Source organism: Xyrauchen texanus, chromosome 43, assembly GCF_025860055.1.
Source record: "Xyrauchen texanus isolate HMW12.3.18 chromosome 43, RBS_HiC_50CHRs, whole genome shotgun sequence".
In the NCBI taxonomy this organism is placed as follows: Eukaryota; Metazoa; Chordata; class Actinopteri; order Cypriniformes; family Catostomidae; genus Xyrauchen; species Xyrauchen texanus.
Window position 1 is genome coordinate 3308038 of NC_068318.1, and position 22653 is coordinate 3330690.

At 37.8% G+C, this 22653-nt stretch overlaps 1 protein-coding gene across 1 annotated transcript in view; it reads right to left on the minus strand.

Annotated features, from left to right (window-relative positions):
• The window catches only part of LOC127635955 (mitogen-activated protein kinase kinase kinase 1-like), a 111239-nt gene extending 94789 nt beyond the window's left edge, over positions 1–16450 (minus strand). The window contains exon 1 of the mRNA XM_052116266.1: positions 16026–16450. Within this exon, the coding sequence (XP_051972226.1) occupies positions 16026–16450 (425 nt within the window). The remainder of the gene's footprint in view (positions 1–16025) is intronic.
• Positions 16451–22653: the final 6203 nt, after the last annotated feature.

The window sequence follows — 22653 nt, forward strand, 5'->3', positions numbered from 1 at the left end:
AATGGTTATATGTTTATTTGCATCTCATGTCATGTTTTTGTTGAGAAAAACAAGCATATCCATGTGCTCTGTAAACTATACTAATTTATACACACCAGTTTAAATGATGGAATGTCCCTTACCTCCGCTAGCATAGTCTTTCTCGGATGCCATGTTTGTTGTTTACAGAAGTGTTGCAGGGATTACGTTGCTACGGGGATGCTGCTTTCTGACGAGCTGCAAATATACGAGAGGAAAGTGTACACCGCTTATCCAGTACATTTAAACAGGAACCCAGCTTTCTTGCAGTAAGCTACAATCTCACAATAACCCTCTTTTCTGGTGTCCATCTGAACATACTGAGTGACAGAACCGTTTGCTTATTAAATGTGATCAACTTGTGTCCACACTCAACAGCGCCACCCAGTGCATTCTGTTATAACTGCCAGTTATATAGTCGGTTATAACTGCTAGTTTTAGTTTGTGTGTTCAAGATTTAACATGCATCTCACTGTATGGCCAGCAAAGCAAAACTTACTATAAGAATAATTATTGCAGAACAAATTTTCGAATACTCGTGCACATCCCTAATGCAGAGTACATACTTCTAAAATTAAATCACAGCCATTTGGAGTTTAAGAAGGTGTAAACCTGTCATCAATAATATCCAAACTGATAGGGCCTTACTCAGTTTTCAAGAAGAGAAATTTCCCTATGCAAATTTCACATGGGGTTCAAGTTTGTTGAACTCTGACACACAAATTTGCAGCATCAACCAATAGGAAGTTGCTTGGTTTGGCAATGACCTCTGTGTGGGCTGTGCTTTGTACACTGGATGTTCACAATTGAAGTGGAAATCAATTTAGCACAACTTCACTCCCAGAATATAGAGCATAAAACTGAGGCTGCTTTGCAAGCAGTTTTTGCATAATTTTACAATGTGTGAATGTCAGCACACCTTTACAGAGCATCTCTTGAATACAAACAATCAGCTTTCAGACGATCATCTCACCTTGTCTGCGAGGTTTGTTTTAATCTTTTGCGTGTATGCTCATGTCATGGGTGAGTTTGACGGTATCTAGCCCAGACATGTCACAAGACATGTTGTTTTAACCAGTAATCAGGGCCTGATTAGTCACGCTCCCATGTGTTTACTTTTCACATGTAATCTCTAGCTTGCCTCGTCCTGCTGCTAACTAAACAAACCCTGAGAGGAGGGGGGGAACCCTGTGCCTGCGGACAGGGCCTAATGAGTATGGAAATATCCGGGCCTTTGTGTCCGGCGTCCAGGCGTGATCATTCAGCTAACCCCAGGCTTTAAACACGCAGTTCCTGGTGACCGTGGAGAGGCCTCCGCTCATTAGACAAAACATGCTAAAACACTCCAGCGAGAGAATGCAAGTCACGCCACAAAGACATTGACATTACTTTGCTCGCAATGACAGGAAAAGATGTTCATCAATTACAACGTCTTTGCAATGAAGAGATTATATCAATCATTCCACAAACCTTTGGCACTGAAATTGACCAAAGTTTAAATAATGATCATTAAGTAACATTCTAAAACCATCAACAAACGTAACAAAGATCAAGAAACTCTCCGGTCACTCAACATAAAAGAAACTGAGCACACGTGTTTATATACACATAAAATGCCATCTCTTTCAGAGCACCCCGTCCTTCTATTCTCATTTTTTCGCAAATGTTTGGGAGTCTAAAATAAATGTTTCCTATTGACGCACTAAAGCTGAAGACAAATGTTTCGGTGAAACATCTTAAGTGCCTAAAACTATTGCACAGTACCGTGTGTGTATGAGTGAGTGAGTGTGTGTGTGTGTGTGTGTGTGTGTGTGTGTGTGAATATATATATATATATGGATGCATTTCAGATTATTTAACTCTGGATAGGGGCACTCGGCAGGGTTGCCCTCTTTCCCTATTATTGTTCTGTCTTGCCCTGGAACCATTAGCAGCCACGATAATAAAGGAGGATGATTTTCCAGGGGTGGTGGCGGAAGGTATGGCGCATAAGCTTTTGCTTTACGCAGATTATATTTTATTATTTGTCTCTAAACATTCTAGGTCTATGCCTTGCCTCCACAGTATTATTAATTCCTTTTCCAAGCTCTCAGGATACAAAGTCAATCGGTCTAAATCCAAAGCTTTAGCTTTGACAGCGTACTGTCCAGTAACAGACTTCCAACTATGTGCCTTCCAGTGGCCCAAACAGGGCATTAAGGTTTTGGGTATTTTATTCCCCGCAAATTTGTCTTACATTTATCGATGATTGGGAAAGTTAATGTCATTAAAATTAACAATATTCCAAAATTCCACTACCTGCTACGGTCACTCCCTTTAGATGTCCCCCTCTCGTATTTCAAGCAATTTGATAATATAGCGAAGACATTAATTTGGAATGGTAAACGTCCCAGATTACATTTCAACAAATGACATTTTTTTTATGCCCACCGATTGACAAAGGTGGGCTAGGCCTACCCAAGATTTTGTTTTATTATTATGCATTTAGTCTCAGGCATTTGGCTCATTGGTCACTTCCACCTGAAAGAGACCCTCCCTGGTCTCTGTGGTGTTATTTTCTTTGAATCAGTGAAAAAATGTTAATTACAAAAAGAGCGGTACAAGAGCAACTTTTAAAAATGCTTCTCATTCTGCTGCTGCCACCAAATGGGAGAAACACATGACGCTCAGAGTTTAAACAAAAACAGAAGATGTGCTGTCACTCATGTGACAACCAACATCTCTGCTTCCGGCTGAAGCACACAAAATCACCATGGATTGTATTATGTTTGTGTAATTAGAACATTTCATTGAGGATTGTATGTTTTTTGGGCTCATACCTGCGAGGATGTATTTCAGGGGCTGCACAATGTTAGTCAATCAGAACAGTGTGCGGTGACATTGAAGTCTTAAAAGGTCCCCTTACCCTGGTTCACTACGGTAAGCCTATAAAAATTATTTGCATTTTGAGCTCTCGGTTTAGATTATTCGGCTTATGATGTTCATTCTTGCATCATTATGTCATGTCCGCACACAAAGGAAAGAACTGGCTGTCTTCCGGCTGGAGAAACGAACTGTGCGTTCAGACCAGAGGAGGTGAGAGCATCAAAATTTGCTTAGTTTGAAATGCTTGGTTTTGTGAACTATATTTAAAGGGGCCGCAAAACATCCAAACATGTCGACCGTTTTTTTGCCGACCTATCAAGTAGCGTATATCCTTATGAAATCTTTGAAATGTGAAAGTAAGAAATCGATCCATGGCAGAAAGTAATTAAAATTATGGTTGTTTGTTAACAAAATAAAAAAATAAAATACATACATATATCCCTTTAAGCAAACAGGGACAGATCTTATATTACGGGAAAACCCGCCACGGCAATAATTAGTTTCTCCTCCATTTTGTCTTCAGAACTAATGTTTGGTGGGAACCAATTTTACACTGTTGTGTTCTCTAGACTTTACTAGAGCGGAGCACTTCTATATTCCAATAGGTTGCTGCCGAACCACGTCACAGCTCATTACCATAATGTTGACTGCACTTGAACTTTCATCTGATGCCCACAACAGCCAAGACGCGCCGGCCACGGATGCACCACTTCTCGCCACTGAGAGACGCTGGCTGCCATAGAAAATGAATGACTTCCGGTCGATTTGACGCTCTCGACGCCTCTGGTCTGAACGCACAATAACTACGCTGTTCAGCCATATCAGTAACACTCACACAGTTCAGGACAGAATCGCTGCAATCTAGATGGATGTTTATCCGTTTGGTTAAGTTGTTTACCTGCTATAATGCTTGTATATGTTTTCTGGTAAAGTTGTTGAAGCTACTAATGCTTGTCATGCTTTTGAATCATGAACCTTGTCATGCATGAATCAAACATTACTTGTGTGTTAACCGATCACGATGTATCTACGTTGTCCGGTGAAGTTACTGTGACATGTTTAATATATAAGACTTCTGAAATGTACTTCTTGTAATTGTTATATTGCATATTTAAGCATATTATTTTTATGTTTAATAAAGTATATTTTATCCCCATCGTTATTGAATCCTCATTTTATGTTTTTAGTTTACGGTGTTATTGTGTGCATTGCATAGACTTGCTATTGTAGTAATTGAGGCTGGACAATATAGTATAAAATAAAGTCTTCTATTGAAATGCATCAGCCATATTACAAGATTAACCTCTTAAAGTGTAAATTGTAGTACAGTTCAAACATTAATAGTAGATGAAACACTTTAATAATCATATTAAGATCTGCACTGCTGGTCTGACAAAACCGTTGTAAATAATGAAAAATGTAGCAGCTAACGAAACTACAGTGGATACAGCACCTTACAAATGTGAGTTGAATTCTTTTCCATCACCCCAAGCTGTGTGAATATGTACGTTGTTTAAGATACAAGTGTTGAACTGATGTTGGCTAACCTGCTAAAAATAGCAGCAGAACATCACTTAATAAAACTTTATTTTCTATAGTGCCTTTAAAAGTTGCAACTCAAAGCGCTTTACAAGAGAAAAATAAAACTTCATTGAAATACAAAAAAGAAAACATGCAATCAGAACAGTTTAAAAGAATAAAAGTTCACCGCTGACCTGCACTTGAAACAACACTTCAGTTAGCGGTTAAATGGCGAATGCTTCAGTGTAATAAAAATGTTAAGTGTTCCATTTGGGATGATACTACAATTTGAAAATTCATACACTACATGGCTGAGTGCAGTGTAATTGAAAAGTGCCTAGTGTATAGTGTGTCATTTGGGACACAGCTAAAGTCTTTTTGGCAGAACTATGGTTGCCATGGTTCATGTTTTCAGAGGTTACAAAATATGATGCTTTCAATTTGAAACTGGATGATCTTGATCCGAGAGTGTGTAAGTTTGGGTGCTGGCTACAAATTTTAATTGCAGTTATCATGTTTTTTTAATTTGTGTAAAATGTATTATTTCTGTAAGAGTCTGTCTAAATCAGAAACTAGGGATGACATTTTCATAATTGGTTGTGGACATTAACTATCAATTAATCGATTAATCATTAACGTTATTAATCACAAAACACACGTGGAGGACTCGGCAAGTATTGGCATTTTCCTCAAAATATTCATCGATTTTCGATTAATCATTAACATCCCTATCAGAAACATTTTAGTAAATTTTTGAATATAGCAAATACAACATGTTACACAATTCTGTAAGTGTGGGTCCCAGGTAAACACAAAGTGTCATATTTGGTTCCTGGGCTGAGAAAGTTTAAGAACCCCTGATCTGGGGTGCCAACTTCTCTGAGGTGCACTTATCTTGTTGTTAGTAAAATAAGTAAAGTCTAAAATACTGGCTCATTTAATCCTCTGAGATTCATAAATCAGCCCTACCTTTGGTCCTCTGGCTCAATTTTTACAAGAAAGAGCAATGGTATAACTTTTTTTTTTTTAATGAATTTCCATTTATTTTCCCCTGAAGTAACAGCATTAAAATTATGCACTACTTTGGGGATTTTATGCTATTTGAAACCATTAATTTGCATATGTAAATCAACAATTTTATGAAATATTAGTACAGCAAAATTCAACACATCCATAAGTTGAAACATTCTCATATTTTCTTAATGTGACATATATTGGAGGCAGATTATTCCCATCTTGTGAACAAACTAAAAATAGCATGACTTGAGGTTTAAATCAAGTCGTGACAATAATGGCCAGTAGATGGCTACAGGGTCTCCTGAACAGTAAAGCGTTTCACCATGGTGCTGCTACAGAACGAACAGTGAGCAAGGCTCGAAAAGGCCAAATTTATAACGTAGAAAGTGAGAACATTTCTTTGTTTCCATAACAGAAAAATATTTATTTTTGTCTGGAAAGTGAGGCACCTGTCTGTGCCTTTGCTCCCTGTCTGTGTGTGCGCGCGTGTGTGTTCTGCATTCTCCCTTCTGGCTGTGTTAGTGTCAACAACTTATTTATGTGTGTTTTATGTTGTCTGTTCTGACTCCTGCTGTTTTATTCTCACCCATTTATTTCTCTCTGTGTGTGTGTGTGTGTGTGTGTGTGTGTGTGTCTGTGTGTTCAGCATTGTGGGTGTATTATTGTCTTACTCCCTCATTTCTCAGTTTGTATGTGTAGCATTGTGACTGATTGGTTTTATTTGACAAATAAAAAAAAATTGATCCGTGTTATAGTCTCACCAGTTCTTTTATAACCCATCTATAATGATTCTAAGGTCGTTTTAAGCTATTCCTGTACTGACTATTTGGAGCAGCGCACACTTATTTATTATGCACAACACAGTAAGCACAGGAGCGATTTACAGTATGGAGAATGGAAACTTCACCCACAAGTGCTGATCCAGGTGTGGGAGATAGGGGCAAGCTGTGGTATCTCTTTGCATTGCCCGAATACACTCACTCACTGTCAACTGAACCAGTGTAAAAAGCAAAACTGCACAAGAGACCCATCGTATGCATATCAGAGACTGAACAGCAGTCAGAGAAAATAATATTTTTGAGAATTTAATTCAGCAAATTAAACATTATAGTCTACATAATGGTATAAAACATGCTAGTGTATTATAATGTATTGGCAATATACAATTAAGCTTATCTAGCCAATAAAGTTTGATATAAACTGAATCTGCCCATTTGATCCTTTTATTTTAAAAAGTCCACTGGAAAATGGCAGAAGATTTTGCTCAACTTTTAATTACAGTATGTCCACTGATTTTGTGGCATGTAATAATTTGCGATTCATTTATTTAAAAAATCCTAGTATTTTTACATGAAGGTGACAGAATAATTTTTTTTGTGTGAACTGTTCATGCTGTTGCAAACACATATGACTTTCTTCCATGGAACTCTAAAGGAAATGTTCAGCAGAATGTTAGTTGCAGTAACCATTTACTATCATTGGATGAAAAAAGATGAAGTGAAAATAAATTGTGACTGAGACAAACATTCCACCTTAAACTAAATCTCCTTTGGTGTTTCACATATGAAAGAATGTCATATGGGTTTGGAACAACATAAAAGGGAAATACAATATAAATGTCAGCACGTGATCACACAACGTCTTGTTGGGAAAACAAGTGACTGATGAGAAGGGCCATAATGTAGGCTGCATACTTAAAAATCATTCTAATAAAACTAGGAGGTAAGAATTGTTTAAAATAAATAAGAACAAGTAGACCCCTAGATATGCAAGTGAGATTGTTTTAAAATTTCAGATCACCCCCACCCCCAGTTATATGATTCGAACCTCAAGGTGTCAAGAAAGACAGATTGTGACTTCTGATCTCCACATGAAGGGTTTAATTTCAGAGTATTATTACTCCTGCTTAGCAACTTATCCAGCAAAAATAAAAAAAACAGCTCATGGCCAACATAAACTTTTTACATTTCACTTCTTTAACCTTGCTGGAAATGTATTGTGTTAAGACAAATCAAGCCCGTTTTCAGACCAACAATCTAGCCATGCACTACGCACATAATTCTGGTAATGCACATACCTTATTATTTTATTCATTTAACAGTTGCTTTCATCAGCTAAAGACACTTTTAAAGAGACTTACAAACAAGGAATGCCACAAAATACGCAATTCATCAAGAGACAGCAACATGAGAAATGCAGTAATACAAAGTACTCTGAAAAGTATGTGCCAAGATAGAGATTAGACTAATATGAGAAAGCTAAATTTACTTCTTAAAATCTTCTTTGAATTATGGCAACCCTAATAATTCACCTTGACTTCACTGAATGCCATTTTAAGAAGCAAAGTGTCACATTTCACACTCAAACACCACTGACTCACTGCCCAAGTTAGGGTGCCACAGAAGAACGTACACCCTAGTTGTTTTTTTTAGCCTGCCTTCTCCCCTCTCTCTCTGTGTCAAGAACGTCTTATCTAAACCAATGCAAGCCATTAATCATTATGACAAATGGTCTCTGATCTTAACATGGAACTGTAGAACAGTATTTAAACCTAAAGCAATTGCTTTGCTGCATCAAAGGCCTGTCATTTTTTTTCTCTAGAGGTAGTATCTTATCCAGCATCGGACTGGCAATTTATGGTTAACGAGTAGACCAGTGACTCTCAAACTTTTTTTGATGAAAGCCTCCTACTTCACTCCCTTACCCCAAAGGGATTTCTGCCTAAAGTACAGTTAGTGTAACTATAGTAAATTCAAGGGTTGTGATGTAGAATTCTGTGTTGAATTCAAATGGTTTCCACATCTCGCGTCTAGCTTCTCATTGATACTCACAAAGCTGCGAGTTTAAGAGCTCGAGATTTAAGAGCTTTGTGCTCGCGCTGCTCTGTCCATTGAGCCGTATCCATCTACAGAGCCAAACAGGTGCATTAGTCGAGGTTGTCTCTGCCTGTGTATTTGACGCTGCTAAACCAGATACTTCAGATGTGTCACTAGACCTCAGAAAATCAGATGAACCACAGTACAAATGCGTACCAACCCGTTTAATTGAAAACCAACTGATATACTCCAAGTCTAGAAAATGCTTTTCATGCAAAGTGGAACTTGACGATATATTTGATTATTATGAGTGATAAACGGCTCCCATTTGTAACATAACCCCCCACCCCCAATACTAATTTGCTCTCAGCGCCCCCTAGGCATACTTTGAACACCCCAGTTGAGAACCCTTGAAGTACACTGTATTCTTTAGAAAAAAAACAGAGGTAAGAATTGAGAAAGGTTTTATGTGAGATTGCTGTACAATTTCTGATATTTTATTATAACAACGTTTATTTTCCACCAAAGTGCAAAAATCCCCCCTATATGAGCCATAAATGCGAAGGGTAAATCCCCCTATATGAGCCATGTAATGTGAAGGGTAAATCCCCCTAGATGAGCCATGTAATGCTAAAGGTAAATCCCCCTAGATGAGCCATGTAATGCTAAGGGTAAATCCCCCTATATGAGCCATGTAATGCTACGGGTAAATCCCCCTATATGAGCCATGTAATGCTAATGCTAAATCCCCCCTATATGAGCCATGTAATGCTAAGGGTAAATCCCCCCTATATGAGCCATGTAATGCTAAGGGTAAATCCCCCCTATATGAGCCATGTAATGCTAAGGGTAAATCCCCCCTATATGAGCCATGTAATGCTAAGGGTAAATCCCCTATATGAGCCATGTAATGCTAAGGGTAAATCCCCTATATGAGCCATGTAATGCTAAGGGTAAATCCCCTATATGAGCCATGTAATGCTAAGGGTAAATCCCCTATATGAGCCATGTAATGCTAAGGGTAAATCCCCCTATATGAGCCATGTAATGCTAAGGGTAAATCCCCCTATATGAGCCATGTAATGCTAAGGGTAAATCCCCTATATGAGCCATGTAATGCTAAGGGTAAATCCCCTATATGAGCCATATAATGCTAAGGGTAAATCCCCCCTATATGAGCCATGTAATGCTAAGGGTAAATCCCCCTATATGAGCCATGTAATGCTAAGGGTAAATCCCCCCTATATGAGCCATGTAATGCTAAGGGTAAATCCCCCCTATATGAGCCATGTAATGCTAAGGGTAAATCCCCCTATATGAGCCATGTAATGCTAAGGGTAAATCCCCCCTATATGAGCCATGTAATGCTAAAGGTAAATCCCCCTAGATGAGCCATGTAATGCTAAGGGTAAATCCCCCTATATGAGCCATGTAATGCTAAGGGTAAATCCCCCTATATGAGCCATGTAATGCTAAGGGTAAATCCCCCTATATGAGCCATGTAATGCTAAGGGTAAATCCCCCTATATGAGCCATGTAATGCTAAAGGTAAATCCCCCTAGATGAGCCATGTAATGCTAAAGGTAAATCCCCCTATATGAGCCATGTAATGCTAAGGGTAAATCCCCCTATATGAGCCATGTAATGCTAAGGGTAAATCCCCCTATATGAGACCCTATAAGGTGAATGTGTTTTTGTATTATTTTATGATTTAATCACAGATGTATAGGCTCTATATAAAGTGACCCTGGAGAGTTGTGCTCACAACAAACTGCTCTGTGGAAAAAATGTGAACCGAACACACGGCACCTCCTTAACTGAGATGGTCTGAGGTCATTTGCAGCATTCTCATAGACGATACTATTCATGCAAAAATATGTGAGAGGCTGAAACAAGGAAAGAGCGAGAACCCTTTACATATGCTTGTTCAAGGAGACTGCACGCCTCCAAACAATCAGCAAATCAGACATGCGCATAGGTTGCTTTTCTATCATCTATTCTTATAAAATAAAGTGTTTCTTCAAGCTTGTCTGTGTGTCTAACAGCATTTCTTGCGTTATTCCGAATCTAAGATGTCTTGCAATTACCCACCACGCTACCTGCAATTAAACGTCTTCTGTCAGTGCCCGTACTTTGTTGCCTGTGTAATTTGATATGTTGGTAAAGAACATCTAGCTTTCAAACTGTTGCAAACTCTTCATTATGCAACTATTCTTTACTTAAGGCTATTCTATTCGTTAGGCTATTGATATTGGACGTTCCGTTCATAATGTTTCCCCCTTTTACCCAGTATAAAATTTCACACCATTGTTGTCCCTTGTACAGAATACAACCAGTAACACCATACACCGTGGTAACATTATTATGCATGATAACAGGAACATTGATTACAGCAGAGGATTTTATGTCTGGCAGTGAACAAGGAGCAGTCTGATTGCATTAAAGGACTAAATTCCAGAGAGACGAAACATCTTGCTGGAGAAAAAAACCTGTTAGCGTGGAGCTCGGCACAAATAAAGCTCCATACAGTATATATCTAGCATTGTATTAGTATATCAAGCTAAATAATAATAATATAATTTTTTAATTAAACCATTAAAAATATTTTTAATGAGGGAGACTATTTTAAAATAAAAAAAAATGTCCCACCCCTACAGGAAAATCCAGTTGCATTCCAGGCACAACCAAACAGCCATTTCACAACTTTAAGCCTCGATTGCAAAAGTTATCTGCTGTGCAATTAAGCAATTCTGTCCACATAACTGACAACTGTAATAATACGCATCCGTTTCAGATTTATAAACGAAAGGCTTTGGAAATTCTACAAGAAGGTCCTGGACCTTTCAAAAATGAGTTTGTTGCAGCCTAGTAAACATTACATGACAGGGCTCGACATTAAAGGAATATTCCGGGTTCAATACAAGTTAAGCTCAATCAACAGCATTTCTGGCATAATGTTGATAATTACCACAAAATCATTTTTGACTCGCCCCTGCACTGCAGTATTTAATGCAGCTGGTGGCCACACAAGATACTAACTGTTACTATTGATTTACTATTGACCCCTGACATGAACCCCATAGAAAATCTGAGGAGTGAACTGAAAAGGAGAGTCCACCAACATGGACCTCTGAATTTGAAGGATCTGTAGAGATTCTGTAGGGAGGAATGGTCTCAGATCCCTTGCCAAGTGTTCTCTGACCTCATAAGGCATTATAAGAGAAGACTCAGAGCTGTTATCTTGGCAAAGGGAGGTTGGAAAAAATATTGAATAAAAGGGTGCCACTACATTTTAGAGAAAAATATTCAATAATGAGATATTTCCTATTTTTACTTCAAATAAAAGGTTAGATTTTTGTGAATAAAAGGATAAACAATGCAATTTTGTTTTTTTCACAGCCTTCTTTGCTTATATTTACCAAGGGTGCCAATATTTTTGGCCACCACTGTATTACACCACAGCATTAGCGGGAGCAATCTAGGAGCACACGTGCATGTAAAGCACGCCGCACACACACAAGCAGCTTGTAAGTCAAACAGCGTGCAGATATTACTAAATCGCTAGCGAATTATAAAATTACGTGCTATGAATTTGTTCAACTGCAGAATAAGACATTGTAAGATGTTACACAGACCTAGGCTATATATATCACAAATATAGGCATTTATATTTGTGATATATAGACTATTATATTTTGTTTTAATCAGGCTACTCATCCGGTCAGGCAATTAAAATTCTCTTTCACTTGTACCGGACAAGTGGACAAGCATTAATGTCGAGCCTTGCATGACATATCACCTTTGATGTTTCTAGTCTGCATCTAGAAGTTTCAGATTGATCCGACTAGTTGCAGACCATAAAACAGATGTCAATCTTGTTTGGAAAACCTGTTTGAAATTTGCAGGGAGTCATAACCCTAACAGCCACAAGGCCTTTTTCATGTTGTTTGTGGATATCTCATGAATAAGCTTTTCCGCAGCTATGTATATGAGCTTGGCAGAATGAATCCTTGGATCACAGCTTTATCTGGGGACAAGCTCATAGTTCATGCAGCCTACATGCCGTTATGTCTTGCGCATGGTCAAGCACTCAGCCTTTAAATGTATATGGCAATACACAAAGACAGTCCGCTTGCAGCTGTGCAGGTGACAACATTTTGTGGGCATGAGATGTAATATTTCAACTTCCATCTTCACAGACAATGAAGCGAATTAACTGGTGAACTTGAACCAAGTTAATTGCAAGTCAGAATGTGTAACTTGTTTTGTGAATAACAAAACGCTGTTTCCAAATATAAAAATGCGCTACTCAATGCAACAGACTAAACACAGAAAACTAATAACAGTTTGCAAAGCATGAGGAATTCAGAATAAGTAACTTGAAGTGGTTAATACTTCAGTATATTCATTTTACGCTATTATTTCAGGAGCTCAGGTTTTCACAAGGAAAGTGGTATTTTGTTGTAATTTTATAAGTTTGAAACGTGTTTAATTAATAAACGTTTATACTTTTTTCTAAATGTTGGATTAAAGTTTGGTCTGTAACAGTTAAACAAAACATTTTACTTTCATTGACCTAAATGATATACCATTTCATGCAGATTTAAGTTAACTAAAATTAATGAATAAGACATCACAAAATAGTGACAATTTAAAGGATATTCTCATCAAAAGACTAGCTCAAAGTGCATTCGTAGGTTGATTCCCCAAAACATGTATACATGGAGTACATTTACATGGACACCAGAAAGTGGCATTCCTGTTTACATGCACTGTATGAGCGGTGTATTCTTTAAAAATGAGTACTCGATTACTCAGAAATTTCAATGCAAGTTAAAAATAACAATTATGGCACGTACATAAAATGTGTATTTAATTTTTTCACAAACGTTACCAAGAACCGTTTCAAATAAGATAACTCTGACAAACAATGCTTTTTTTAATAAGCGATATGCATTAAAAAAAAAAATGGGGGAAAAAATATATTTTTTTAATTAAATTTGCACTCACCAGGACCTTACATTAAAACCAATACTGAGAGCATACCGGTATCACACATATATAAACTCTGAGTCTACATAAAGGCTATCGCATTTGAATCATTTCACATGTTATTATTCTGAAAGTAGTGAAAGTTAGCTTATATATATATATATAAATAAATAAATGTGCTCTGTCAGTTTTCCCACACATAATATGTCTGATAAGCTTCAGATTTTCTCACACCATTTAGCACTGGTTTTCCACCATAAAAGCAGATCCTCATCAGCTGGTTTGCCTGACTCCAACAAGAATCAAATACCAATGGAGTTGAATTAAATACAAATTTAAATATTACAAGTATTTCCACATTCGGCTTTGCTTTCAAAAGCACAGACGTCATGATATTTTCAAATCTCAATGACACATGTCCATAGCTCGCCCCAGAGGAATCAATTGTAACTGTGTTAAGTGTTGCCCACAGAAGGCAAATGCAGAAAGGAAAATCAATCTGGCGCAGAATGATTACTTGATTAGTCAAGCACTCAAGTCAGAAAACAGCCTTCTCCACAGCAACGTCATTTCCAAGGACGGTTGTGTAAATAACAAACATGGCATCCAAGAAAGACCTCAATATTTTAATCTCTGTTGTTTTTGTTTTATTTCCAGATATTCAAGAGTTGTTGCCATGTTTCTTTAACTTTCTATCATGAACTGCAGTGGAATTGCGCTGCAATAGTGGGGTTTCTCTCTTTCCTAAAACTCTCGGATTCCCCTAACGTACTTGAGCACATAAAACGCAAAGTGAGGGACAGTCGATATTTTACATTGGTGTGTATAAATGGGTATAGTTTATACAGGGTTTCTGCAGGTATCATCAAATCTAATTCAATGCTTTTTAATGCCATACATGACCCATGACTAACCATGTGTGTATGTATGCATATACATACACACACACACACACACACACACACACACACACACACACACACACACACACACACACACACACACACACACACACACACACACACACACACACACACACACACACACACACACACACACACACTAGGGCTGCACATTTTGGACAATCAAAGTTATTAATTAAAGGCTATATTCAAAATAAATCGGTAATATTATTTTTTCAAAACGATCCAACCATTTTAATGCCTGTAGGAATAACATTTAATGCTTTTTAATGCTATTTAAGACCTTAATTTTCGCAAAATACATTTAATGCTTACTAATACCCTGCGGAAACCCTGTTATAGTGGATGTGCTTTTCCCACTGTAGTTCCAGTAATGTTGAATTCTTTTCACTCTGTTGACTCTTTGCTGGGCTCCATCCAATGACGTTTGTTATCCAGTCTGTTCAAGCACATCATTGAAGAGCTTACTCTTCAAAAACCTGTAAGAGCACTGCTTATGCATTTACATGGCTACATAATTCACATTCTACAGGTGTATTCTTATTCTTCCTTAAGTGCACGTAAACATTGTCACTGTGTCTCGGTGTTTGGTGCATTTGCACCATTTAAAAACAAGCATTTCTGAAATACTATTTGGTGCCGCAAGTGGTGCAGCAATTGCACACTTAATCTTTAACATGGGCACAAATCAGTCCAGGGAACACTGAAAGGAGCTGCTTTGATCTTTCACCAATTCAACAAAAACAGTTCCCGTATACGAGTTGTCGTAATATTATACTCAAGCAAGGGAACATCTGCTTCTAGTTTCAACAGCACCACATCAACCTGTAATGTTCACAAAACATGCATGAAACCACCACGAATGAAGCTCCAGTTCTCACCTGAGGGGAAACAGTAGTAAATGAATAAGCTTGCTGACGTAAAACAAGGTGTTTGGGATCACAAACTCTGAATCTCTGTGTGACTTTAGAAACATGCAACACAACAAAACTCTAAAAATAACATGACGTGACTTGTACAAGCATATGATATGACACTTTTGATATGGGTAACAATATCAATCTCAGTATGAATTCACACGAGTACAGCGTGCAACATATGTGAACCAGAATACAAACAAGCAACCCCATTGCAGGAATTCCACCTGCATGCTCACAGGAGATTCTAGTAACTCTCAACAGTCGATTACCCTGGGAAACAGAGCTCACAATGGCATGCAGCTCATTTACCAGTGTTTTTTTTTAGCTTTCAGCATCCATTCAACTCTCATTATCTTTACAGTCTCAAAGTCTGCAGCTCAGGTTGCATCAAATCCTGCACTCGCAGTCTTCCTTCTAAATTAAAAGCTGTCATTCAACCTGCAGACACTGAACTTCCTGCACTTCATCATATTTACACAGCTTTAGGAGTGTAGTCTTTTAAGAAGAACTTGTGTTTTCCTTTTCTCACCAGCAAATAAAATATGAACTGGACTAAACAGAATTATTTAGTATTCAGTACTAACAATGAGTAAACTATAGATATAATTTTGAAAAATAAAAACACGTCATAAGAGCACAACTGTTCCAAATTAGGACAAATGACAACAGTGTTTATGCTAAAATGTGCAATGTGTGTCATCATGCCATATTCACAAAAATATATTTCATGTTTACTGGTCAACTGCGCAAGAACTTGCACCTGAAAGGATTTGTGTGAAAGATAAAATATAAATAAGATATAAGCGAGAAACATCAAGTACTGTATATTACATATAAACACAGAGGGAGCGCTGTCAGAGATGTTTAAACGGCTAATCTTAAATCTGTCGCGGTTGTAAAGTTCCTCCAACCGCATAATAAACACAAGCGAAGAGTTTCGGAGTTATTTTTACCTGTTGTGTGAAGTGTTCACGTTCAATGCAGCAGTTCCTCCATGTTCATCGCTCGGACCTTCGCTGCTGCTCTTTAAAGAGCTTTTCATCCATTCCTGAGCACTGTTACACATATTATTGCTGGTTTTGTCGCCGAGCGGCGGTTCAGTGAGGCTCTGATGCAGTAATGCGCTCTGAACCAAGCCGGGACCGGACACAGTGAGGAATTGCAGCGCCGCCGTCCCGCTCTCACATTTATCCAGATCCACACTCCTCACCTTCCGCCTCCAAGGCGAACTTTCCCCTGCATTTCTCCTCACTTTCCCGTTGCTGCTTGGAAGACCGGAGTCACTGGAGCTTCCCTGAGGTCCATTCCCGACGTTTGTGCCGTTATTAGGGTCTATTAATCCGCTTAACGACGAGGTCCGGCTCCCCGCCGTCGCCATTTTCTGTCCTCAATTTTTCCCACTTAATAGATTCAATGAGAAAGGGAGTGGCGGAAAATTTGGGGGCGGGTGAGAGGGGGGGCATTCGGACAGGTGGGAGGGGTCTTCTGGCGTGTGGGCGGGCCCGATGGACCTAGGTGCAAATGCCTTTCTACACCCTTGTTGTCCTCATTCTACACTTTGGTGGAGACTCAATAGTGCGCTAGTCTGCAAGTCCATGAGGGTGCACTTACATTTTTACAAGTTATCTTTAGTAGGCCTAGTCACAACAACAAACAAACAACCAAATTTTCAGCCAAATTTAGCAGAGGTGGTTACGTGACTTGACTCGAGTTACAAATTTAAGGACTTGTGACTTGCTTAACTTAATGAAGAAAATGACTTGACTTGACATTGACTTGAGAACCAGCGACTCGAGACTTGATTTGACTTGAACTGCACGACTTGACAATGAGTTGAATGTATTTTTATTATTATTTTCAATAACTTATTATAAACAGTCATTAAATGTGTTTAAAAAATATTGCGACATCAATTAATTAATATGCAAAAATGTAAGCCCGCCAGCACCACTGATCTGCATCTGCGCAGTTAACTGTGCGCTCACAATGCGCCAAAATGACAGATGATTGCAGAGTTCCCAAAATAATCTCCTTTGGATATAAAGATTTCGAATTGGACCATATGAATAAAAAAGTATGAAAGTAGGCAACGCAAAAATATCCGATACAACCACCACAACCTCGAATTTCATCGTAATCGTAATCCTTTTATTGTCATTGTAACCTGTACAACGAAATTTAAAAGTGCCAAACAGTTGGTGCATCAATAAAATCAATATCAATATAAAAATACACACACACACACACACCACCATTCATTCTGTCATAGTTATTGCACAATCTAACTATATAGTATTGTTTTATGAATGTTTTTTTATGGCATTAATGGTGGTTATTGCTGTTGGATAAAAACTGTTTTTAAGTCTGTTTGTTCTTGATTTGATTGTCCTGTATCGTCTGCCTGATGGCAACAGTTCAAACAAGAATTGACCGGGATGGAAAGTGTCTTTAATAATGCTCTGGGCTTTTTTTGCACAGCGAGCACTGTGAAGGTCAACCATTGTAGGGAGGGGGCAACCGACTATCTTCTGGGCCATATTAATGACCCGTTGGAGAGCCTTTTTCTGGGCTACTGTGCAGCTACTAAACCACACACATAGGCAGTATGTTAAGATAGATTCTGTGGAACACCTGTAAAAGGATAACAGCAGTTTCTGGTTGATGTCGTTTCTCCTGAGGACCCTCAGGAAGTGCAAACGTTGTTGGGCCTTTTTTAGCACCTTCACACTGTTTACGCTCCATGTCAGACCCTCCTCAATGTACACACCCAGAAAACAGAAGTCCGACACCTGCTCCACCCGATCCCCGCCGATGATGAGTGGTGTGATGTCAGTCTTTTCCCTCCTGTAATCAATCACCAGCTCCTTGGTCTTTACAGTATTAAGGAGAAGGTTATTCTCCCTACACCACACCGACAAATGTTTAACCTCCTCTCTGTAAGCTGATTCGTCAGCTCCAGTGATGAGCCCCACCACTGTAGTGTCGTCCGCAAACTTCACTATGATGTTATTGTGGTGGGTGGAGGTACAGTCGTGCGTGTATAGAGTGTACAGCAGGGGGCTCAATACACAGCCCTGTGGGGAGCCGGTGCTGAGACTAAGGGCCGTAGATGTATGATGGCCAACTCTCACCCTCTGGAAATGTTTGAAATGTTTGAAATCAAACATTTCAAAAACCACAAGGAAAGTGAAGTAAATCATTTCATAATCCAAAAAGATTAACATGTAAAATTACTGTTCAATTGTTTGAGAGTTGTCAATATATTAAAATGATTCACGATTAATTTCATGTTTTGTGGCGCGACTAGTTTTAAATTATCTGACATTACCTCTAAATGTGTGTGTCTTTTCTAAACCTTCTCAACAGTCAACAATATACCATTTTGATGGTAAAGACTTGAGACTTGCTTGTGACTTGAACATGTGTGACTTGCTCCCAACTATGAAATTTAGGCTAAAGGCACATCTTGAAGACAATTCGTTTTTTTCTGCTCACAAAATGTACATATACAGTGCATCCGGAAAGTATTCACAGCGCTTCACTTCTTCCACATTTTGTTATGTTACAGCCTTATTCCAAAATGGATTAAATTCATTATTTTCCTCAAAATACTACAAACAATACCCCATAATGACAGCGTGAAAGAAGTTTGTTTGAAATCTTTGCAAATGTATTAAAAATAAAAAACGATAAAAATCACATGTACATAAGTATTCACTGTGAATACTTTCCGGATGCACTGTATATACACTTGTGGCCAAAATTTTGGAAAAATGTACAGATTTTGCTCTTATGCAGGGGCGGACTGGCCATCAGGATAACCGGGTCTTTTTCGGCCGGATGGCTGATATGGGCCGCTGCGTTATGCAGAACAGGCCACAAAACGGTGCCACAATATACTAAAGGGGGCAGCGATATGCAGAAAAGGACATTTAAAAATAAATGTGAATATTTCAGATTTTCATTAGCTACATTAATTTGCAACATTTTAAAAATTATTGACTATTAGATCAAATTGCCTCATAATTTTGCAGTTCATAGTGACAAATAGGTTTTTAGGAAAGTCCTGTGGTAGTTTTTGTTGCTGTTTAGTGTTTTGGGAAAAATCGAATCAGATGTCCCTTTTACACCGGGGAGCCTTTAGCCCTGTTGTACCCGACAGAAAGAAGAATGAAAGTCTCAGACTGATGTAACTCAGATCATTTGTTATATTATACATACACACACAGTCACACTTCTTCAGGTATAGTATAATGTATATCTTTGGGTGACAGAACACTGCTGTTGAAATAAATATAAAGAATATTGCAAGCTACAGCTATGTGCAAGAAAGTAGGCTATTCTCTCCTTTCATAATAATTTTTTAACAAAGATTTATTTGAACCCTTATGTGGTTTTGGGTTAAAAATTGCCTCTTTTTAATTTTGCTTCCTTAAAAAACATGGTTTCCTTCATCTCAGTGGCATAAGATTTGGTGACTTTTCCTACATTTGCTGTCTATATACACACACACACACACACACACACTGCTGGAATGCGGTTGTTTTCATTATTTGTAAAATAAAATTAATAAATCAGCCACAATGCAGAACACACACACATAAATGAATTGGTGAAACTATAACACATCCACGCGTAATGAGTAACGCACACACACACACACACAAATGAAAGGGTGAGGCAAAAAGCCAAGCATGCTTACACACACACGCGCACACACACACACACACACACACACACACACACACACACACACACACACACAGAGAGATCAACGGCTGAGTTTGAGACAGTTGATTTTTTTCCAATGTGAGAAAGAATATGCTTAGGCGTAGGAGCAAAATGTTTATTCTAAGTCTTATGTTTGTACACAGCATTAATTATCACTGTTCATTTCTGTTTATTGGTTTAATTGAATTTTCAAGATCAAGTGGGATGCTGAATCAGCAGAAATATGTCTCTTTAAGTAGAGATCTACTGAGTTTCAGTGGTTCCCTCCTGTTGCTGGAGCATAAGCAAACAGAGTATTAGTTTAGGGAGCGGTCCGCTTGAGGAAGCAATTTCGTGTTCAAGTAGATTCACTTCATCAGTAAGAACTATTCTTAGCCAGTCAGGCTTCCTGCTGCTTCTGCGTTTCCTGCGCACTTTGACCACCATACAAAGCATTCAGCCAATTTGTGTCAAGTCAACATTATTCAGTTCAGTTTAGAAACATATTGTATTTTGAGTAATGAAACAAACAATACAAAAATAATACAAATGAAAATACAATTGAAATTAAATCAGATTTTAGACAGATTATGTCAACTTTTAAACATGAAATATAATATTTGGAATAGTTTTGCATGCACTGAAATACAGAAAATAGCCGAAGAATTCAATAGTAAAACAAACATATTTCTTTCCAATTGTATAATAATTAGAGGTATTCTGTTACAGTATATTTGACATATTCTCTTCAATGCAAGAGAAAGATTAGAGAAAGTTCTGCATCAATATATGTCTGTGCAAGTTAAATAACATGCTGTTGCAGTAAAATGCAGAGAGTACAAAAGACTTCCTGACTTCCCAGTAACAAATGACCCATATTCAAACAAATACTTGGGCTTGGCTACCATGGAGATCCTCAATGTTCAACACTTTAAAAGGTGCACAAAATGTTATATATTAAATTCCATGCTCAGAATGCAAACACACATACAGTGTATCAGTGGAGTGAGTGCATACAGAATTTTTTTTAATTAAACTGAAATGATAATCAGAAACAAAGGGAATTTGGCCAACCCCACCCCCAACACAAATGTGCAACGTTTATAATGACACATAAATAAACAATAAATCAACAGAAAATATTTGTAAAAAAACAGCCCAAAAAAACCCAACAACAATAAGAATGCACACACACATTTAACATTTTCTATCTCCCTCCACTATCTCCCCCCCCCCGAGAGACAAAAGTCAAAATAACGTTTTCTATCAAATAAACCCATGTTGCCCAGACTTCTATATATCATCCTCTCAAATGCCGCCACCCTGCCCAACTCCGTGCACCACTCCCAAAACGAGGGTGCTCCAGCCAACTTACATCGCCTATGGATGACCTGCCTTCCAATCATAACACCAGCCAGGACCCAATTCTTTATGTATTCATCCCTTATATTAATAACCATCCCATTGTCTATAGAAAACAGAGCATGGGGGAAAATTAAATTTGAGTGCCCAATACATCACACATAAAACCAAAATTCTTGGATCTTAACACATCACCAAAAAACATGGGTTGTGTCCTTGTTTTCTGATTGGCATCGCCAGCAGGTGGATGTGTCTTTGAGACCAAGCCTATACAATCTAGAGGGGGTCCAATAGAATCAATGTAAAATCTTAAATTGCATCAGATGCACTCTTGCATCTCTAGATGTAGACTTTACCTTTTTTTAAATCCTAGCCCACACTCCCTCCTCCAATACCAAGTTTAAATCTTTCTCACATAATCTCTTGACAGAAGTTGAAGCTACATCCCCCAGACTCTGAATTAGCAGTGAGTAATACACTGATGCCTCATGGACCTTTTCCAAAAGCAGTAATCACCATTCCCAGAGTATCTGCCGCTTTAGGGGCTGTATGCTACTCCCAAAAATACAAAATACAAAGCAGGTGGCGCAGCTGTAAATACTTAAAGAACTGAGATCTGGGAATCCCAAAATGTTGAACCAAATTTTCAAAGGAACTCAACACTCCACACTCATACAGTTAATTACAGTGAATACATGAACATAAACAGTGTCTTCCTTTTATATAAAATACTCAATAATCAATTAGTTATCATAAACAAACAATGAACTAATATATATATATATGTATATATATATGTGTGTATATATATATATATATATATATATATATATATATATATATATATATATATATATATATACACACTGTAAAATGTAATTAGTTGACCTTAGTTTTTCCAAGGAAATCTTACTTATTTGGCTCAAGTAAACTGAACTTAATTTATTTTTTTAAGTAACATTAACACAAGTAAGCTTAACTGATCAATGATTAAAGTATCATTGTTTTGATTCATTATTTAAATTGGGTTATAACATGACTTATACAGTATAAGGGAAATTATGACTAGACTCTCAGTTAGCCATATGGTGCACTGGACTCTGCTCAGTAATTCTTTTGAAAAGTACAATAGAGTAAAGAAGAATGGCTTAAATTTAACAGGCTCCAAGTTCACCTAATCACCCTCATGGTAACTTCACATAAATCTCAATTATCAACCAACTTCAACAAAACAACAACAATAGTCATAAATATAAATACATTTTTAATAAAAAAATCTATTATTTTACCTCATAAGTTCACTTGTTTTGACCAAACAAACAGAATTTATTCATGTTTATGGGTATTCCACACATCTGCAATTTAGTACTTCATAATTTTGTGTTTGTAGTACTTCTTTAAAGGCCTCGGTTACCTCTGAACTTGAGAAAAGGCCAATGAGAAATTGGCAGGCAGAATTTGCATGTCCCTCCCGGACATACGGGTATAAAAGGAGAGAATCATGCATCT